The sequence below is a fragment of the Drosophila ficusphila genome, unplaced genomic scaffold (assembly GCF_018152265.1).
Source record: "Drosophila ficusphila isolate 14025-0441.05 unplaced genomic scaffold, ASM1815226v1 contig_636, whole genome shotgun sequence".
Taxonomy (NCBI): Eukaryota; Metazoa; Arthropoda; class Insecta; order Diptera; family Drosophilidae; genus Drosophila; species Drosophila ficusphila.
In genome coordinates this window covers 196962-214157 of record NW_025064569.1, presented here as the reverse complement: position 1 = coordinate 214157, position 17196 = coordinate 196962, and the positions used below count along the sequence as shown (strand labels likewise).

The 17196-nt window shown below is 41.6% G+C and overlaps 3 protein-coding genes across 3 annotated transcripts; all 3 read right to left on the bottom strand.

The window, feature by feature from the left end:
* Positions 1 to 2636: 2636 nt before the first annotated feature.
* Positions 2637 to 3111, bottom strand: LOC108088136 (accessory gland-specific peptide 26Ab). Its single transcript, XM_017185800.1, has 2 exons — positions 3043 to 3111; positions 2637 to 2983 (listed from the first exon to the last, which is right to left on the bottom strand). Exons 1-2 carry the CDS (start codon positions 3071 to 3073, stop codon positions 2736 to 2738), a joined length of 279 nt encoding a protein of 92 aa, XP_017041289.1. The 5' UTR covers positions 3074 to 3111; the 3' UTR covers positions 2637 to 2735.
* A 62-nt stretch (positions 3112 to 3173) lies between these two features.
* Positions 3174 to 5760, bottom strand: LOC108088135 (accessory gland-specific peptide 26Aa). The gene is made up of 3 exons (XM_017185799.1): positions 5053 to 5760; positions 4183 to 5000; positions 3174 to 4133 (listed from the first exon to the last, which is right to left on the bottom strand). The coding sequence occupies exons 2-3, from the start codon at positions 4214 to 4216 to the stop codon at positions 3262 to 3264; spliced, it is 906 nt and encodes a 301-aa protein (XP_017041288.1). The 5' UTR covers positions 4217 to 5000; positions 5053 to 5760; the 3' UTR covers positions 3174 to 3261.
* A 9670-nt stretch (positions 5761 to 15430) lies between these two features.
* LOC108088097 lies at positions 15431 to 16702 on the bottom strand. Its single transcript, XM_017185750.1, has 2 exons — positions 16622 to 16702; positions 15431 to 16315 (listed from the first exon to the last, which is right to left on the bottom strand). Exons 1-2 carry the CDS (start codon positions 16700 to 16702, stop codon positions 15431 to 15433), a joined length of 966 nt encoding a protein of 321 aa, XP_017041239.1.
* Between the last annotated feature and the right edge of the window lie 494 nt (positions 16703 to 17196).

Here is a 17196-nt window from a genome sequence, read left to right as displayed (position 1 = left end):
ACATTAAAACAAGAACCACCGCTCAAGTGGAGAATTTTTCAGATGTATCCCAATATAATAATAATATACTTTAACAACGCTAGTTTCTTAAAGGAATATTGACATTAAACATAAATTAATTAAACAGACCTCAAACAAAACCTCACACGAAAAACTCAACACTTTTTCGTTTGCTAATTTAAAATGATATATCTATATAATATATATATATATATATATAGATATATCATAAGTTATCGTCTTTTAAAATTAACTTCCTCGACTTTCAGATACCTGTTAAGCCGAAACGTTTAATAACCTACATTTGAAACTCTATTTTGTAGCCATTTTAGGTCCTGAGATCTGGTCGTTTATACGAACGGACAGACAGACTAGATCGACTCTTTTAATGATCCTAATAAATATATAATGTAAGCTTTATAAGGGCGCAAGTGCTTCCTGTTACCTACTTAACAGGCACAGCTTACCGTTTACTACATGAGTAATGGGTATAAGAACTGTTTAGCATATCCCATCTGTGTCGAATCCATCGCCAAAATGACAAAGCGACTCTTCTTGTTTGGACGAATAATTTTATTGTGTGGTTACAGTCTTGTAGCCGAGATATATAAAAAAAATGAAAAATGTGTTGTTATGTATGATTATTTGTTTTTATGTTCATAATGGTTCGTCATGTGCCTTAAATATAAATATCTCTCTTCCATCTAAGTATGTGTTTATATACATTTTTGTCGTTTATTTCCATATTTGATTACGTGACACAATTACTGAGTTGTGGTCGTAAAAATCCGCCTTTCTGCCGAACCGGAACATTCGAGAAAGGGGTTCAAGGTTTTGTTGGTTGATAAACTCTTAAAAGGATTTTTTAATTGCGATATTATATGTTTATTGCCAACACCAAAAACACTGTGTTTTGGTCTTACATTTTTTAGGAACTTTTCCTTTTTTACTAACGCTTTTGTTAAGTTCCCTTGATAAAAAAAAAACTTCGTAAATAAAATCCTAATTTTTCCCTTTAGAAAAATAATGTTATTTATTATATGTATTATATATAATTTGATTACGTTAATCTGTTGCCTTATGCATAACATCATAATTGATTTTAATCATAAACATATACTCGAATTACTAGAAACAAAGTCTTTCGCAGTCATGACTTGTCCTTAGAGTTGCGAAAATCTATATTAAAATGTACATATTTGGATAATGGGAAATTGGTAGAATACTACAGAACAACATCTATTGCAATGAGGAAGAATCTAGAGGAAGCTACACAAAAAAATTACACCCAAACCATCCGCAGGGTTGCTCCCCAAAATTTTTGTTTTCCTTATATATTTGTTGAGTTTAATAATATGTCAGGAACTCCTGCAGGGAGAAAATTAAGAAAAGGGTACGATCCTCAAAAGGAAAGTATGCACAAAACTGTCGCACAAAGAAATTTTAAACTAAAGTACCACCCTATCATAAATTCCAGCTTAGGTAATATTTCTCTCTTTAGCTTCTAGTAAATTAGAGCAGTGAAAGCATATCATAAATATTCAGGTAGCTAAAACAGGTAAATGTGGGTCAGAAGATCTCTAGACAAACCTATAAAATTTATGTTGAAGGCGCCATAGCACCGTTTATTACATTGGAAAACAAGTATAGACGATTCTTTATGACATCCAGGTAGACTCAATAATATTCGCGTCTTAATACATTTTCACTTGTTTTGTTTATTTCTGTAAAGGACATCTTTGCAGAGCAAACTTTCCCCAAAAGTTGTGTGGTTATTGCACGCAGTTTATAAGTCGGAAAGGGCCGGATCGAGTTGATTTCTTCCAGATAGCGCTTCTAACTACTATTGAATTTCGGATTAAATTTTATCAAAATCGGACAACTATATCATATAGCTGCCATATGAACAATATTCAAAAATATGGAAAATTAATAGATAAATCGTCATAGCTTCGATGTTGTTGGTCCGATCGTAAAATTTTTTTAGTTTGGGAGGGTCCGGCAAATATTTTTTTAGTTTATATGGTTGAAAGATCGTGTGCTGTAAGGGAATTTGAAAAAGTCTGTCCGGACCCCCCGGGCACCCCCCTGCGCCCGCCCCTATCAAAAGCTCTGTAACAGAGGTCTTTATATTTGTGAAATTTATGGGTAAAACTAAAAGCCAATTTCTTTCTTTATATCAGAAATGTTTAAAATGAAATGGCTCTATCGACTAGTTTGTAGATGCTAAGAGCAAATATATTATTTGCCTTCCCGAATATCGTGTATAAGTATAATAATATAAAAGCAATCCTTTCATACGAACTAATAATAACTAGCTCCTGCAGTGTTTACGAAAAATCGGTTACGCATTTTGAATATAAATTGTTTTGGATTGTTTTTTTAATAAACTACGCAATAGAAAACGGCACAGTAACTTTTTGTATAAATGTCCCTCAAATACTTAAAACCCAAAATTGGTTTCATAGCGATAGGAATATGTCACATGAATAAAAAAAAAAAAAAAATTCCCATTTTTCTATTATACTGCTTAATAATTTATATTTTTTTGGCTTTAATAGTCCAGTCAGTGTTGGGGAGCAGGGCAATAAGCCACGCTGTTCAAAATATACCCCGTATCTTAAAAAGTTTATCACTTAAGGATAGTTAAAGCTTCGTTTCTTTATTTGAAATATTCCATGCAACATATTGTATTTACTATATTGTATTTATTAAGTTTTATAATGCAAGCAGATCTATTTTTCTTCATTGGTCATTTTATTTTGCCATTTTTGTAGATCTTCCGGGCTCATTAAATCAGACTTCACTTCTGCCAATCTAGTGCGAAGCATTTTTCCAGATATGTTACTTATATTTTTTTGAACGTTGTAGTCGTAGACAGTTTTCAAATGGCCGTTTACCATTTTCTGAGACCTCGATCTTGAACTAGAGCTGATGCTTATATAAGGAGCAGATTCGGTGGAATGCCAGAGGCAAATGATGGCTGCGTAATTTACAGGGAAAAGGGAAATTAAATAGTCTAAGACAACTGTTATGACTTACAAAAAACGCTGAGCAGCACGATGATCTTCATTATTCAAAAGTGTTTTTTAGACTGTAAGGAATTAAAACAGCTAGTAAGCCTGCTAAGCTTAGCGTTAAGAATCGATTTTTCACCGGCTAATGTCATCGGGTAAGCGTACAACTTGGAGGCTTTTACTGTGACTCAATACCATCGGTATTTATTGGGTTCATTTTTGTTTATGCATATGTAATATATGATCATCTCCAAGGGAGAGTGGGAAGGATCCCATCGGTGGGCCTCGAGGTCGTGGTCGTATCAGCCACGAGTGAAGACACTTTCAGGATTTCCTCCTTGATTCTCCGGCGCATCTCTCCGAGGAGTTTGAGGTACCTGTTCCGATGGCTGTACCTGACAATGGGCTCCCGCTCCTCCTTCAGAATCCTGTGGGCCTCGATACCGGCGAGCCGGAACAGCTCGTTCTCTGAGAGCTTTCCTTGGCAACTCTTCAACTGCTTTCGCACATTCTCCAGCTGCACATCAGTCTCCAGCAGCCTGCGGTTCACGTCGTTCAGTTCTGCGGTCATACCAAGGCTGAGCTCCTGGGCATTTTGAACCGCAGATCTTCTTGAATGGATTTCCGCAAGCAAATACGCGGACTGGTTCCGAAGCAACAAGGTCTGGGCCTGCTCCGACAACAGCCTCTGTTGAAGAGCCTCCACCCCAGATGCAGGGGAACCATTAAGCGATCCCTCTTCCATATTGCTTGGTACAATTAGTTCGAAGTCTTTTTTCGATGTTCCGTCTAAGGGAGGATTATTATTTGGAACATCGTTTACCCGTGAGCCAATGCTGGAACTATTCAGCGGTAGAGACGCGTTTAAAGTTATATTTGTATACAGCGGGGAATCAATTTTGGGTAAAACATTTTTAGTCTTCGAAGAATTACTTAGCTCTTTCTTTGACTCATCTATCTGCGAATTGCTTTCGGGGACAACGCTTGAAATTGTTGCATTTGTTTGTACATTGTCCAGTGGGGAACTGATCGATGATGTATTGTTTTTGGGAAAGTCACTCACAGGTGGGCTACTTTGCTCTGGGGTTGCGCATTCTGCACCTTTTATAAACAGAACTACCAAAAAATGGCATATAGAATTGTTTCTTGGGATAAATCAACTCACACAGAAGTACAGTGCATAACAAGAGGACCCTCATTTCGAAAAAAAGCTTTGCAACAACTATTTAAAACACTAGACCTTTTTTCATTTTTATACGGACATACTCTCGGTTACATAAGGTAAGTTGTAATAAGACGTGATTCGTTCTGCTTGACTTTTAGTGCACAAGACTTGTTTCTGTCCAAAGAAGAAGTAAAAAAGAAATAATTTTTTGTTTCCTCAATTCATTTGAAGAAAAAGTAATGGACTTCAAAAAACTTTTATCTGACTCGGGCTTAACTAAATCATCCGCACTTGGGAGAGCCCCTTACTGACACGGGTTTCTAGGACCACCTCCTCTTCCAACTTCTTCAGGAGGCGAAGGTACTTCGATAGGAAGTGCTTCCTGGCCAATGGGTGGACATCTTCGGCCTTTTGGACGGCCAGCCTATCGGCAATTCGTCGTATCTTCTCATCTCGAGACTGCACTTTGTGGCAGCGTTCCATCAGCAGCCAACTATAATCGAGATTGATTTTCTTTCGGGACAGTATTTGCTTGGTTTTCATCACTGAGCTCCACGTTGCAACCCAGTTTTCCATGGTTTTTTTCCCGCCTTGGATGATGTACTGCAATAGATCCGCATTTTCATGTATTTCGGATTTTAAACGTGCGTTTATATTCAACTGTGCGGCCAAATCAAACTGCATTCGCTTCAGCAGCCCTTGTTCCCCTACCGGGTTCTTTAATCCGTTTTCATTTAAAGATACCGTCACCACATCAGCCTTAGAATCGGCCAACCTTGGAGCTGTATCCTTTATCTCGGTAGCAAAACAGCAAGCCACTAAATAAAAATATTGCTCTTAGTTATTCAAATGTATTAAACTACGACTTACGAAATGCAATCCATATTGAGAGCCCTTTCATAATCAAATACTAAATAGAGCAAAATTTTTATTCCAACTTATATTGGCCTTGGGAGATTTGAAAAGCAGTTCCGCGGAAAATCATTTTGATATGGTTTCAATAGTATCTAAAATTAGCTTGAGTCTTTTCTCTTACTGCACATAAGTTTCTTTCCTCAATCATATAGCCTGATCTGAACCAAAAGGGGTTCCCATCATAAAAGTGAAAGTACAACCGTACGCCTGAAAAGCGAACCATTGTCTCCGGAAAGTGAAACTGCAACTAGCATTTCAGAAATCTTTCGAACATCGATACTGCGAGTAGAATGAAACATTCAAACTTAAACGTCGCCCACATGAGGAATATGAAAATGAAGTCTTGCGCCTGCGCACGCGTCAAATTGAAAGCGGAATCGGACGTGGGACTTGGGTTCGTAAAACTATGGCATGGCCGTCTCGTGGGCGAGTGGTCACTCTGCGGATCGGATCCCTCGATTCAGTGGGTGTCCCCTGCTAATTGTCGAGAGCATACCAATTTATGCGCAAGTTGCTCGAATTTTGCGTGGTGTCTGCGGTACGCCGCTGCTCCTCATTTGGGCAAAAGTCGTTACTGCCTTGTAATCCACGCCAACTTTGGCCTGGTATTGTTCGTAGATTGGAATTCACCTTAAAAGGAAAACGGTAAACAATTTTATAAAATAACACGCATTTAAATTTCAATTAGGAGCCTACTAGGCCAGTAAGAATTAATCAGAGATTAGCTACTTGGATGTAGTTCAAACTCCTATTTTTGGATGCATGTCTGCCAAAATATTTGAGGCTATAAAAGCTAATGAATTTTTATATTCCATGCAGACACAACGGCTCTCTGAATCTAAATTTGAGTTCATACAAAAACTTCTCCCTATTAGAAAATATTTTAATATATAGGGTGTTTTTTTCGAGGTTTAGAAATTTAAGTTGGCATTACCGACTGAACACAGCTGTCAAGTGATTTATTCTCAGTTTGGTTTGGCAATTCATCAGGAATAGACTCACGCCTGAACAACGTTTGCAAATAGTGCAATTTTACTCCGAAAATAATGGTTATGTGCGGAATACTTTTATTGTAAAGTCAGTCATTGGACTATGTGGATAAGCCACAAGCGCTTGACCATTCTGAAGACAACATTCGCCGTGTTATTGCCGATATGCGGCCACAATGTTGGAAAACTCATCGAAATTGAACTTCCATCCATCATTGTTTTATTGCAATTTAACCTCTATACCTAGTCTAAATACCACTAAAAAACACACGATACATAAAAGTAAGAAATAGTTGTGAAATCAAGATAGCTTTATTCATAAATAGACAATTCAGCTATCCCATCCTAGGCAGTCCTTCGAGAATATCATGTCATCCACATTCTAATTTCAATATTCCTATCATCGCTTAAATGTTTTTGGATTGTGAGACATATATATCTCTTAGCTATTCTTTGCCCGCCATTACCACAAAAAGATAATGTCTTATTTTTCATTTTGATTGGCATATTATGGTGACTATAACTCAGTCTGCGACTCTAATTCGGAGCTGGCTTTTCACTGAAGTTTCGGTTTGGGTTTCCCATGCTGTAGCGCATCCCACTGACAGCATTCATATGTTTTGTTGTGGCTTTCGACGCTTTTCAACTCGAGTTCGGATCGAGCACACGCTTTCATTTGCGTTCGGAAAACGACCTACTTCCGGATTAGCATTCCCGGCCACTTTTACTGTCGCTGCATCTGGAAAAGGGCGGAGCGAGAGAACCGCGGCGCGGAGTTCCATGGATGGCCAGTGGCCAGGGACCGGGGCTAATGATGTTGTCGCTGCGTATCCACTTGATAGTAAACATCCGCCGCGTTCCGCAGGGAATAATTGTGTTGCATGTTTGTTGCATTTAATTGTAATTTATTTTCCAGCCCGTAGAACGGACAGAACGAAGAACGGAAGCAAATATTTTCCGGTGGAAGCTGCCCCGACGAAAGGGGAAGTCCCTTTCCTATACCTTTTTGCTTCATCTATCTTTTGCAGTGCTCGAAGAAGAATAGATATACCTCATTAATTATCCCCATCTTTTTTATGACAGCTTAGTGCCCTGAACAGAACAACCGAAATAATGTGTAATATTTTATATTAAAATATAACAATGTGCTATCAAATTTATGCGAGCAACCAATTTTGTTTTCATGGGAACCCAGTGGGTTAAGCGACTGAATGCCTTCGATACCTTTCAATGACATCGATTTGCTGTTCGACTCGTACTTCTTGGGACGCAGCATTGTCGGCTTCAACTTAAAAGGAAAAATGCCAATCGAAGCCGCCTGCCAATTGCAGTTCGAGTGGATCGAACAGGAGCGGTGCACAGTCGGTGGGCTGTGGGGAGGAAGCCGGAGCAAGTTGCCGGCTAATTTGTCGCAGCACACGCGAAAAATGCGGAGGCATCGAACCGCTAAGAACGCGGTGCACGGCGACCGGCAAAGGAAGCCGCGACTTCCTATCAAAACGCCGGCAAAAACACCTGAGCCTGGGGCATCAATCAGCCCGTTCGGAGAGCAGCGGGTGACTCTTCACACTGGAGCTGGCATAATTGGCCGCTCCTGGAACAGTCGGGTTAATTATCTCCTATTCGGGGGGTTCCTCACCCCCATGCGCCATAAATCTGGGCGGAAATTGTTTATTAAACAAATCCACAGGCAGTTCTGATAGGCAGCATCCATGGTGTGGATAATGGACTTTTAATTGACTTCTGGCCTTTTCGGCAGCCTGCGTGCCAAGGTCCATTATAGATCCGAATTGGGGCCAGCATGACATAATAACCGGTCTGTCATAGCCCACAAAGCCTAACGAGCCCCCGCCTGTAATTGAACAGGGAAACATATATAATGTAAAGCCACCTGGAATATAAAGACTTCGAAGACAGTGTCGTAAGATATGTTCGATAGATAGTGACAGGTAACGACAGTCACTCATCGAAAGCAGTTCATTTGCATTTGTCAGTATAGTTGCCACAGTTTTTAATAATCAGTGTTACAATCAACAATCCTCAAGTCAGCATTCCACTGCAATCGAAATAGCTCCATTCACCTTTTCACAAAAACTACAATGCATTATACAAGTGAGAAACTGAGTATTAGATCACATTAGTCAACAATATATTACCATGTTTTCATACAATTATTTAATTACAAATTCAAAGTTTTTACTTTTAAACTCTCGGCTGTTAGCTTCTGAATATAAATTGAAATCAAGTCTGAAAAACTGGCGGTGGTCTGCTTGTGGGCGAAGGGTCATTGAGTGGGTTTGAGTTTCTTTGCCGTCTTCCACTTAAAACAAACTAGGCAAAACCGACTCAGTATCAAAACAAAGGTTTAACGAACGTTTACTGCCATGTAATACCCAATTCAAATGTATCCGAAAAGGCAGGCAAAAACTCGAAGGGGTCATGCTCAATTAGATACGATTTTCGGTGGCTACTCGGGCGCGAACTTTCCTTTTCAAAGGCAGCACTGATTCGGCTAATCACCAGAAGCATCGCCTACTATCATTACATCATCTTGCATAGATCAGCCATGAAACCAACTTCCGCTCGCCACGCACTTGGAAATAATCGAGAGGAGGGAAAGTTATCAACACCACATCACAATTGGCTTCGGCTTCGGCGACCACAATCCGCCTCGATGAGAGTGAGTCTGGGTAATTTCGAACGCGAAAACAATGACACATAAATCGCTGAAAAAATCAAGCATAACATCAACATTTTCACATCGCTCTAGCCGACTACACCCACTGGCTCACTGGTGCGAGTACCGGAATCTGTGAGATAAAGCGTACTTGGTGGCATGTGGAAAGTTGCAAATTAGCCTGGCGATAGAAAGCCAGGCAACAAGTCGCTCGTATTATTCAGTTACTCAGTTCGACTCGCTGGCACTGGTAATGTGAGAAAAAAGCGAAAATGTGCAGCGTTGACACAATTGCGACTGCACGAGGCGGTGGAGCCATGAGATACTTGAGCAGCTGCCAGCGATTGTCTGGCCCGCCAGTTGCATGCCACAATGGGCTGCAGATGATGTCGCCTTAAAGTGGGAGGAGTCTCGTCACGCCCCCTGGAGCACTCGAACTTGCCTTACCATCCGACACTGCCCTGAAATTCAATTCGATTTTACTGGCATGCGACCGTTCCATCACACATTCAGGTTTACTTGTTGATGTATCAGTTGCAGCTTGTGGGGAAGTGACCAGAGGCAAGCATAGGACCAAGCAGACGTGGCATGATCGGCACGGGTGGTGATCCTGGTCAAGGCTCTATACACTTCGTAGAGTCTGAAACGCTTTCCACTAGCCGTTCTATACCTTTCGCCAAAATCGATGTACCCTTTATAAACATATTTCATTGCATGACTACAAAAAAGTAATTTGATTGGATTTAATACATATTAAACAATTTCTATGGTTTACTTGAATTAAAAACATTAAAAGAACATTTAAATTAAAAAACATATATGCTTTGAAACAAAACTAGGTAAAGACATTGACCCATGGCCTCTTAGGGATACTGTGTTTATCACTATTCTATCTTACAGTGGAATAGCTGTTTCGCTTACTATCCGTACAATCTTTGCCTGCTCAGCACAAGGGAAAAATTGTAAAACTATTGATATCGGGCATTGTCGTTCGATGTGTGCTCGTCGTCAACTTGGTGCCATTTATGACGCGAACACTTCATAAAAGTTAAAGCATATCTTTGGTTTTATGGCCCAGCCGAAGGCATCCGCCCGCGCATGAGGCGATGACATAAGTTTCCGATTTTAATTCCAATTACATAACTTGATGGATGGTAAAAAGTGGCAAATGCCCTTCCAGCTTTGGTTCCTAGACGATTCCGGTGGCGAGCCTGTATTTCGGCTAATTAATGGGAAACTCGACAGGTTGGCGCGTGGCAACCTTTTTTTGGCGCCCACTCTCTTGAATGATTTTGTTACCACCTTTATTAAAACGCGTGGTTTTTGTTGGGGTTTGAGCCGCGTTCGGGGCTAGTTTTTCACTAGTCTTTCTGTGTGGGCTTGTTCGAAAAACGGCGTTGCAGCGCGTTGGCTGAAAACAACTTAAGACCTTCGGCAAACAACAAAATTAATTTACTAAACTCGACTTAAGCCTTTTGGTTTTCATTGATAAAGCAGTTTGTGAATTGAGCTTGTGGCTAACATTATTACCGCTTCAAGTGCTCAGAACAGAGAAGGGATCGGGGGTTAAGGTGATATATTTAGTAAGGGAAACTAAATCTTATTTTGTAAACACTTTTATCTCCATGTCAACAATATTCTAGAGACGTTCCATTCGGGTAAAACACCAACTTAACTATTTAGGTAACGTTTTACTTGAACAAAAGGCAAGGGATATATGGTGTGTTTAAGAAGAAATTAACTTGCATGCCACATTGAAAATATAATGACTTATTAAGTAAATATTTAAATAATTATGAGTTTCGGAATAAATGTATTCTGCCAGCGGGAACATATCCAAACGAATTCCAAATATTTGTAGATATCAAATCGAAGAACCGGAATAGCTGGAACAATATCTATATACAGCCAAAATTAATCAGCCCGGGGTAAGTATCGATGTACCCGTGAGGGGAAATCAGGGCAGCCTTTGAATCAACAAGCCATAAAGCGCACTTAACCCACTGAGTACCCCAGCAGCCACTGGCAAACAATGAAATCGGCAGTCGCTACTGGGCTACTGGGCACCCCAACTGAAGTGAAGCGGGCTGACCAAACAAATTGGAGACCCCCAACCACAGGGGGCTCCCTTCCTGCCACGCTCTTTGTGTCCGACTGAAAACTCAGCAAGTTTTCAAAACAATTTTTGTGTGCAGGCGAAGAAGTAAGTAATCGAGCAACCATAACCCTCATGAAGGGGGCCTTATGAAGGGGATCTGATGAGCGGGGGCCCCAGAGGAAGGGGAGCCTGAGGAAGGGGGCCTGATGAAGAGGTACCCCTTCTCGGTCGAATTGTGCCGGCCGGCAATTGTTTTTCCTAGATCAAAAAGCGCTGATGAAAGCAAGTCGTGGGGCCTCGCAGCGCCATATTCACTTCGAATTCTGGATGTTGTTGTCGTCGAAGTGCTTTGCATCGTGCAAACTGAGGGTGATCGGGTGCACATGTTTCAGAAGGAATCTTACGTAACCTGAGAACTAAACAAATCCTCAAAGTTCACCGAAATTACTTTATGAAATTAGTTAACTTGAGATTACTCTTTTAACTTAATTTATTATTTTCATCATCATTTTTTAAAGCGCCTTAGCTTAAATATGGAGACCACAAAATTTGAGAAAACATTCTCACAAATTATCTAAATACATAAATAAATGATGTTGTATATTAAATTGCTGAAGTATTCATTTGTTCAATATTTTACATCGAATCGTTCGCTATTCCCATGTAAGCCACCCTAAAAATTGGACTTGGATTTGGGTTAAGCGCTCCAGCAGACGCCAAGTCATGCGTAGCAGCAAAGAGTTCAGCTTGTTTGTTTTCATGGCGGTGCGTTTGCTGGAGATCGACTCAGTTCAAGCTTTTCCCTTTTCCCTGGAGGAGAGGTTCTAGCTGCCCACTGAGATTAATGAATGACCAGGCACTTCATTACACATATAAAGCATTTTCGGAATTTTAACTTGATATGTGGTTTGGTTTCATTTTCGGTTTGCCTTAGATTTATGGGCATCTGTGGTGCCCTCTCATTAAGTGTGAATTGTCGAGATGGGTAACGCCCAGTCCTAAGTAGTTAATATACGGGTTGCTGTTAAACCGAAGAAAGCTAGCCGAGGTATCTGCCATGTAATTAAATAATTAAAATACCCGAAAGCTGACTCCAGGAATTCGGTTATTGAAGAGACATTAAGAAGAAAATGTAGTGGCAGATACTGGAAAACTTGACCTTTAAATAACAAGGCCTTCAAAGCAAACGGATCTAAAAAATGTAAGCGTGTTTAAAAACGATTAGCAGAGTTTGAACAAACTTTAATGTACTAGAAAAGCATGTAGTGTAGCACTTTAGCATAAGATCTGAGGCCTCAAACCTTCAGATTGTCCAAATTAGCAACAGAGACAAGCCCAGAGAAGACAAACATCACAGACTAAGACTTGGTTCTCGGGAAAGATAAACTTGAGTTCCAGCAACCACTCCCCTTCCATTTCCCAGAGCCATCTGCAAAATAGAGTCATGAGCGCAGCGATGAGAACGAAAAAAAGCTCCAAGTTGCTTTTTGTTTGAGGCAGCGGAAATTATTATTAATTGCTTGGAATGCCGCTGCCTCCTCCCAGAAAACTGCGGTCCGTGTTCTTGGCCAGCCTCTAATGGCTTCCGTTGGCGTGGCTGGAGTTGTTCTGCCCTCCGCTTTGATACGATTCCATCGAATCATTTGGCCGCTTGATGGCCAAAACTGGCCCCCGTTCTTGGCCCCAAAAACCGATCTGAGCGTTGTCAGCTGTGCGGGGTAAGTGCGTTGGATTGCCGCGGATTATTTGGAGTACAGGGGGTTATTGGCCTTGGCCAGTCCGACGGACAGCCAGTCGCACAGTTGGCGTGGGTAAACAGTTGCGAGATTAGCGCTGCTCGGCCAAGCGTGCTCGGATGGCCGCCCTCCGCCAACAACTGCAACAGCAATTGCAGCTCCAGCAATTGTGCAGCCCAGAAAGGGGGAATTGCTGGCGACTACGACTACGACAACTCGAGGCACGGAGCGTAAAGTTGAAAGTGGAGTGGAGCATACTGCTGCACTGAGAGCAAAGTTGGGGCTGATACCACCTCTGCATAGACAAACTTATAATCCGAGACCATTCCTGGGCTATAACCACTTGGTTAAGCAAACTTTCGCTGCCGCATTGACACCAATAGATAAGTTCTTCATAACGAAATAGGGAAGTTCATACGGACAGACGGACGGACAAGCCGAAACGACTTGACAGACTTGGTTGATGTCACTTATATATGTTTATCCAAACATATGGTAAGTAGTCCCAATAATTGACATTTTTAAACTTATTTAAATATGTAAGCTTTTCTTTACGATTGCATAATTTAGTTATATATATACCATATATAAGAAAATTAAAGTTAATGGGGGTTTTTTTAAGAGTACAAACCGTCAACACCGAGGACTGGTGTGGGAGTCTGCCCGCTTCTGACTGTTGTACGCTCCACAGGGAAGGGCTCTGAGCAACAAAAGCCAAACAACAACTGACTGACAAAAAAGGTGAACGACTCTCCCTAATTGAGTTTGAATGGCGGAACGAAAATGTTGCAACAAAGGTTGAAACGTTGCTGTTGCAGTGATTTCGCATAGCAATTGTCGGACTTTTCAGGAACGCTTTTCCATGGAGATTGACCCATGAAAAACTTGCGACTCCTCAGCCAACAATTCAACTTTGCAGCAGAGGAAAAAGTCTTGAGCAAAAGCTCAAAAAACGACTCAAGTCACAAGGCTAATGGAGCCTTTCGAACATGGTTTCACAATTTCATTACTTTTCAAAGTGTTGGCAGGGACTCAAGCTTAGTTACTTCCGGCCATATATTCTGAATAGTTGAAAAACCCTTCAAGTTAACAAAAGAACAAAGATTCAATTAAATTTGGTTGTGTCAATATTTCCAAGAAAGCCACACAGTTCTCGAAGGTCGGAAGTACCCAAATGTACGCGATGGTTAAACATTTAAAATGCTGTTTTTTAATTTAATAATTTATTTGTTATGTATATATATGATATTAATTGTATCTCGCATGATATTTAAATGTTTTACAAGTAAACTTTCCCAAGATTTTTTAATAGAGGCGAGTTTTCTAAAATCTCCCAAATTACGGAGAATTCGAAAAAAGACTAACGATTGTAAGGTGATCAATAAGTGCTTATGAATTGGTTATAATAAAGGAGAACTATAAAACCATGTAAGCTCAAACCTATATTGCTTAGAATATCCGATTGACACAATGTGGAGCTATCCAAAAGCGTTGCACAAGACTGACCATCAATCCATCCATCGCTTTCGCCACCGGCTCATCGGTTGCGATTTGCAATCTGACGAAAGTGGCTCGATTTCAGCCCGATTGGAGCACATGGCTGATCCACCAGCAGCGTTCTATAGGAGTCCAGGCCAAGCTTATCGATCTGGTTTCTATCCCCGCAAATTGTTTATTTATTTCAACACGTTCGGCTGCGTATCCGATTGCTGACGCAGCTCTGGCGGAGTAAATCAAACACGAGATTTCCGTAAGCGGCGATGGGCTTGCCCTTTCCGAGTCTTATTTATATTTATACCCACTACCGTTGGCCACTGTCTGTCCGATCCGTCTGCAATCTGTTTGGAGCAACTGTTGCCTCGATTGGAAGGCGGCGTTGACAGCTCCGCGGATGATTAAGTCTTCGGAGACGACTACATGTGTGGCAGCAGTTTTCGAGTTGTTTGTTGTTTGTTGTTTACCCGACGCCCGGCAATTGGTGGCAACATGCGGCGACAGCGGACTAGAACACATCGAAACTGACTACCACATCTACCCTAATGATTCTGACCCTGAACGAATTTGAAGTGGTTTCTGTCGCCCGCCTTCGAAAGACGTAAACACATCAGTGCGGTAGCCTTTGTGTATTTATTTATGTAACTGCAGAGAATGAGTCCCGCCAGTTGTTTTTGTTGCTCTGATCTTGGGGAAGTGTAACCCTTCCCCTCCCGAACGGGGAGCGGTATTGGGTAAAAGAATTTAAAATTGAACAAGTACGAATTAAACTCAGAAACGATCAATCTATATTTATACAACTTAAGGAATTTTTATAATTATCCCATACTATTTACTGTACTTTTGTGTTATGATCACATAAATAAACAGGTTTGCCAATAATATACTTTGTATTTAAAACTACTTTATTCATATCAAAGTTACGTATTACAAAAGACTTATAAATTATAAGTTATAATATATTCAAAGTCCCCTGCCCTTAAAGATCCCTAGAAGTCATCTCTTTAACGACAAGTTGGCTATTAATGATATTAGTTGACAAATAGCTAAACAAAAACCATTTACCTTATCGAGTAATGATTTGTTTCCCAAAAAATATCTGTTTTAAACAACTTAGGTATAAAATTGCATTCTGGGTTTAATCAAAATTGGTTTATTTATTTTGTAGAACTCTAAAAACGAATTGAAATATAACTTAAATTTTATCAGAAATGAAATCAGAAATGTCTTCGCTGTTTGTAAAATCGTACATGAAATATGGAAGAGCAAAATTTCTAGACACTTCTTCGGAGCCCAGGACTCAGATTGATCGGATCTAGAAGTAGGAGACCCAGCCGATCTAAACACTCCAAATGAGGGTCTCGGCCCCCAAGTCGACGGTGCTCCAGCCCAGGGCGTTGGTCACCAGCTGCTGCACCTGACGCAGCGGCACTCCAGCCTTCTCCAGCTCGTCGGCCAGGGTGCGGAACTCCTTCAGGGAGCGGAGGTCGCGCAGCAGCCGCCGGAACTCGGAGCCGCGGATGAGGCGCACGGCGGCCGCGAGCTCCGAGTCGGAGGAGTAGAGCCGCAGGTACATGTCCCGCAGGGTGGCGCGGGGCACGGCGTCGCGGAGGTCCAGGAGCAGGCCTCGGATGCCCGGGCGGCGGTTGGGCAGCTTGCTGGTTGGCGGCTCCGAGACGTGGACGTCGAGGAAGAGCCGCGCGAAGTCCACGTAGTAGGCGGGGTCCAGCTTGAGCCGCCGGCAGAGGAAGTCGTGGAGCACCTGGTGCTGTTTCGTGGCCCTCAGCCGCTGCACCTGAGCTTTCAGGCCGTCGCTGCGAAGCAATTTGATCAGGTCCCGAACCTGGGAGTCCTCTGCAGCGTTGGCCAGGATGTTTCTCAGCCGAGCGGCGGGCAAAAGAGGACGGGCCACCCGAATGAGATTGGTCAGTCCGCGGTCGGCGTCGTTGGGGCAATCCTTGTTATCCTTGGGCACCAGCACATCCTCCACAGTGTCCTTGGGCGTCGATGACCCACCAGTGAGGGTCGGGACGGAGGGTACCTCGTCCACTGCCCGGGCGAACCTCGGGTGTTCCTGTTCCTCCCAGACTGGAAGCCAATTGATCTTTTGGGCTTCGACCAGCTCACCATCGACAATTGGCTCGGGCAGCTCGGGGAGTTCGTGTGATCCGCTGGGGAAGCCCTCGTCGACCAGCGGGGTGGTGGTATCAAGCCATTCCTGGGACTAAGATTTGACATCGACAAAAAGAGTGCATATAGGGAGTGTTTGGTAATGATTTTAAGAGTGTCAAATAATCGACATTAGTACCTACAAATCGAGTAGTTTGTAGAAGGAGTATTTACTTAAAAAGGGAAAAACTTTAAATTTATGTTCTTGATTATAAAGTGTTAACTAAAATGCATTAAACCTAATTAATTCTCACAATCAACTTTATATTACCAACAGCTATTTGGCTGCGTTTAAATTCGCGCCAGAACAAATTAAAAATGCATCATTTATCTTCAACGCTAGATGTGTAATCCCACTCACCTGGGTCTCCTGTGGCTCCTCTGCCGAGTGTCCTGCTATGAGGAGCAGGCAAAAACCGAGGATGGCCACCAATCGATTCATGATGAAATCAATGCTGTAACTGTGTCTCCTTCTGGCGAGAATTCCTCTTTTTATAGCCAGAGCACATTATCTACTGTTTACCCAACTCATATTTGCTCGAAATTTTCGCAGGCAAATACGCTCATCAGAGCAAAGATTCAACAAGAACAGGGCATCGAAAAAAGTGGAACGACCTTGACGGCGCTCATTGAGAAAGCTCATCAATCTTTTACATTATACCACCAACTTGGGCGAATTGCATCGTAAAACACACTTACTGTCGGGATCTGAGGGCTCTGCACTTATTCCACTTTTCATGACCGTTCCCAATATGCATAAAATTCGGAAAAATAAAACGCAGAAAGTCTTAGCTTCATAAAACCAAATTGTTGGATTTCAATTGCTCAAATATAAATACCTTCAATTATTTGTATCCATGAATTAAAAAAGGTTCTGCTTAGTTATCGTGGTGCTCTGCCGCAATTAAATGAATTTTAAATCAGCTGGCAGTTATT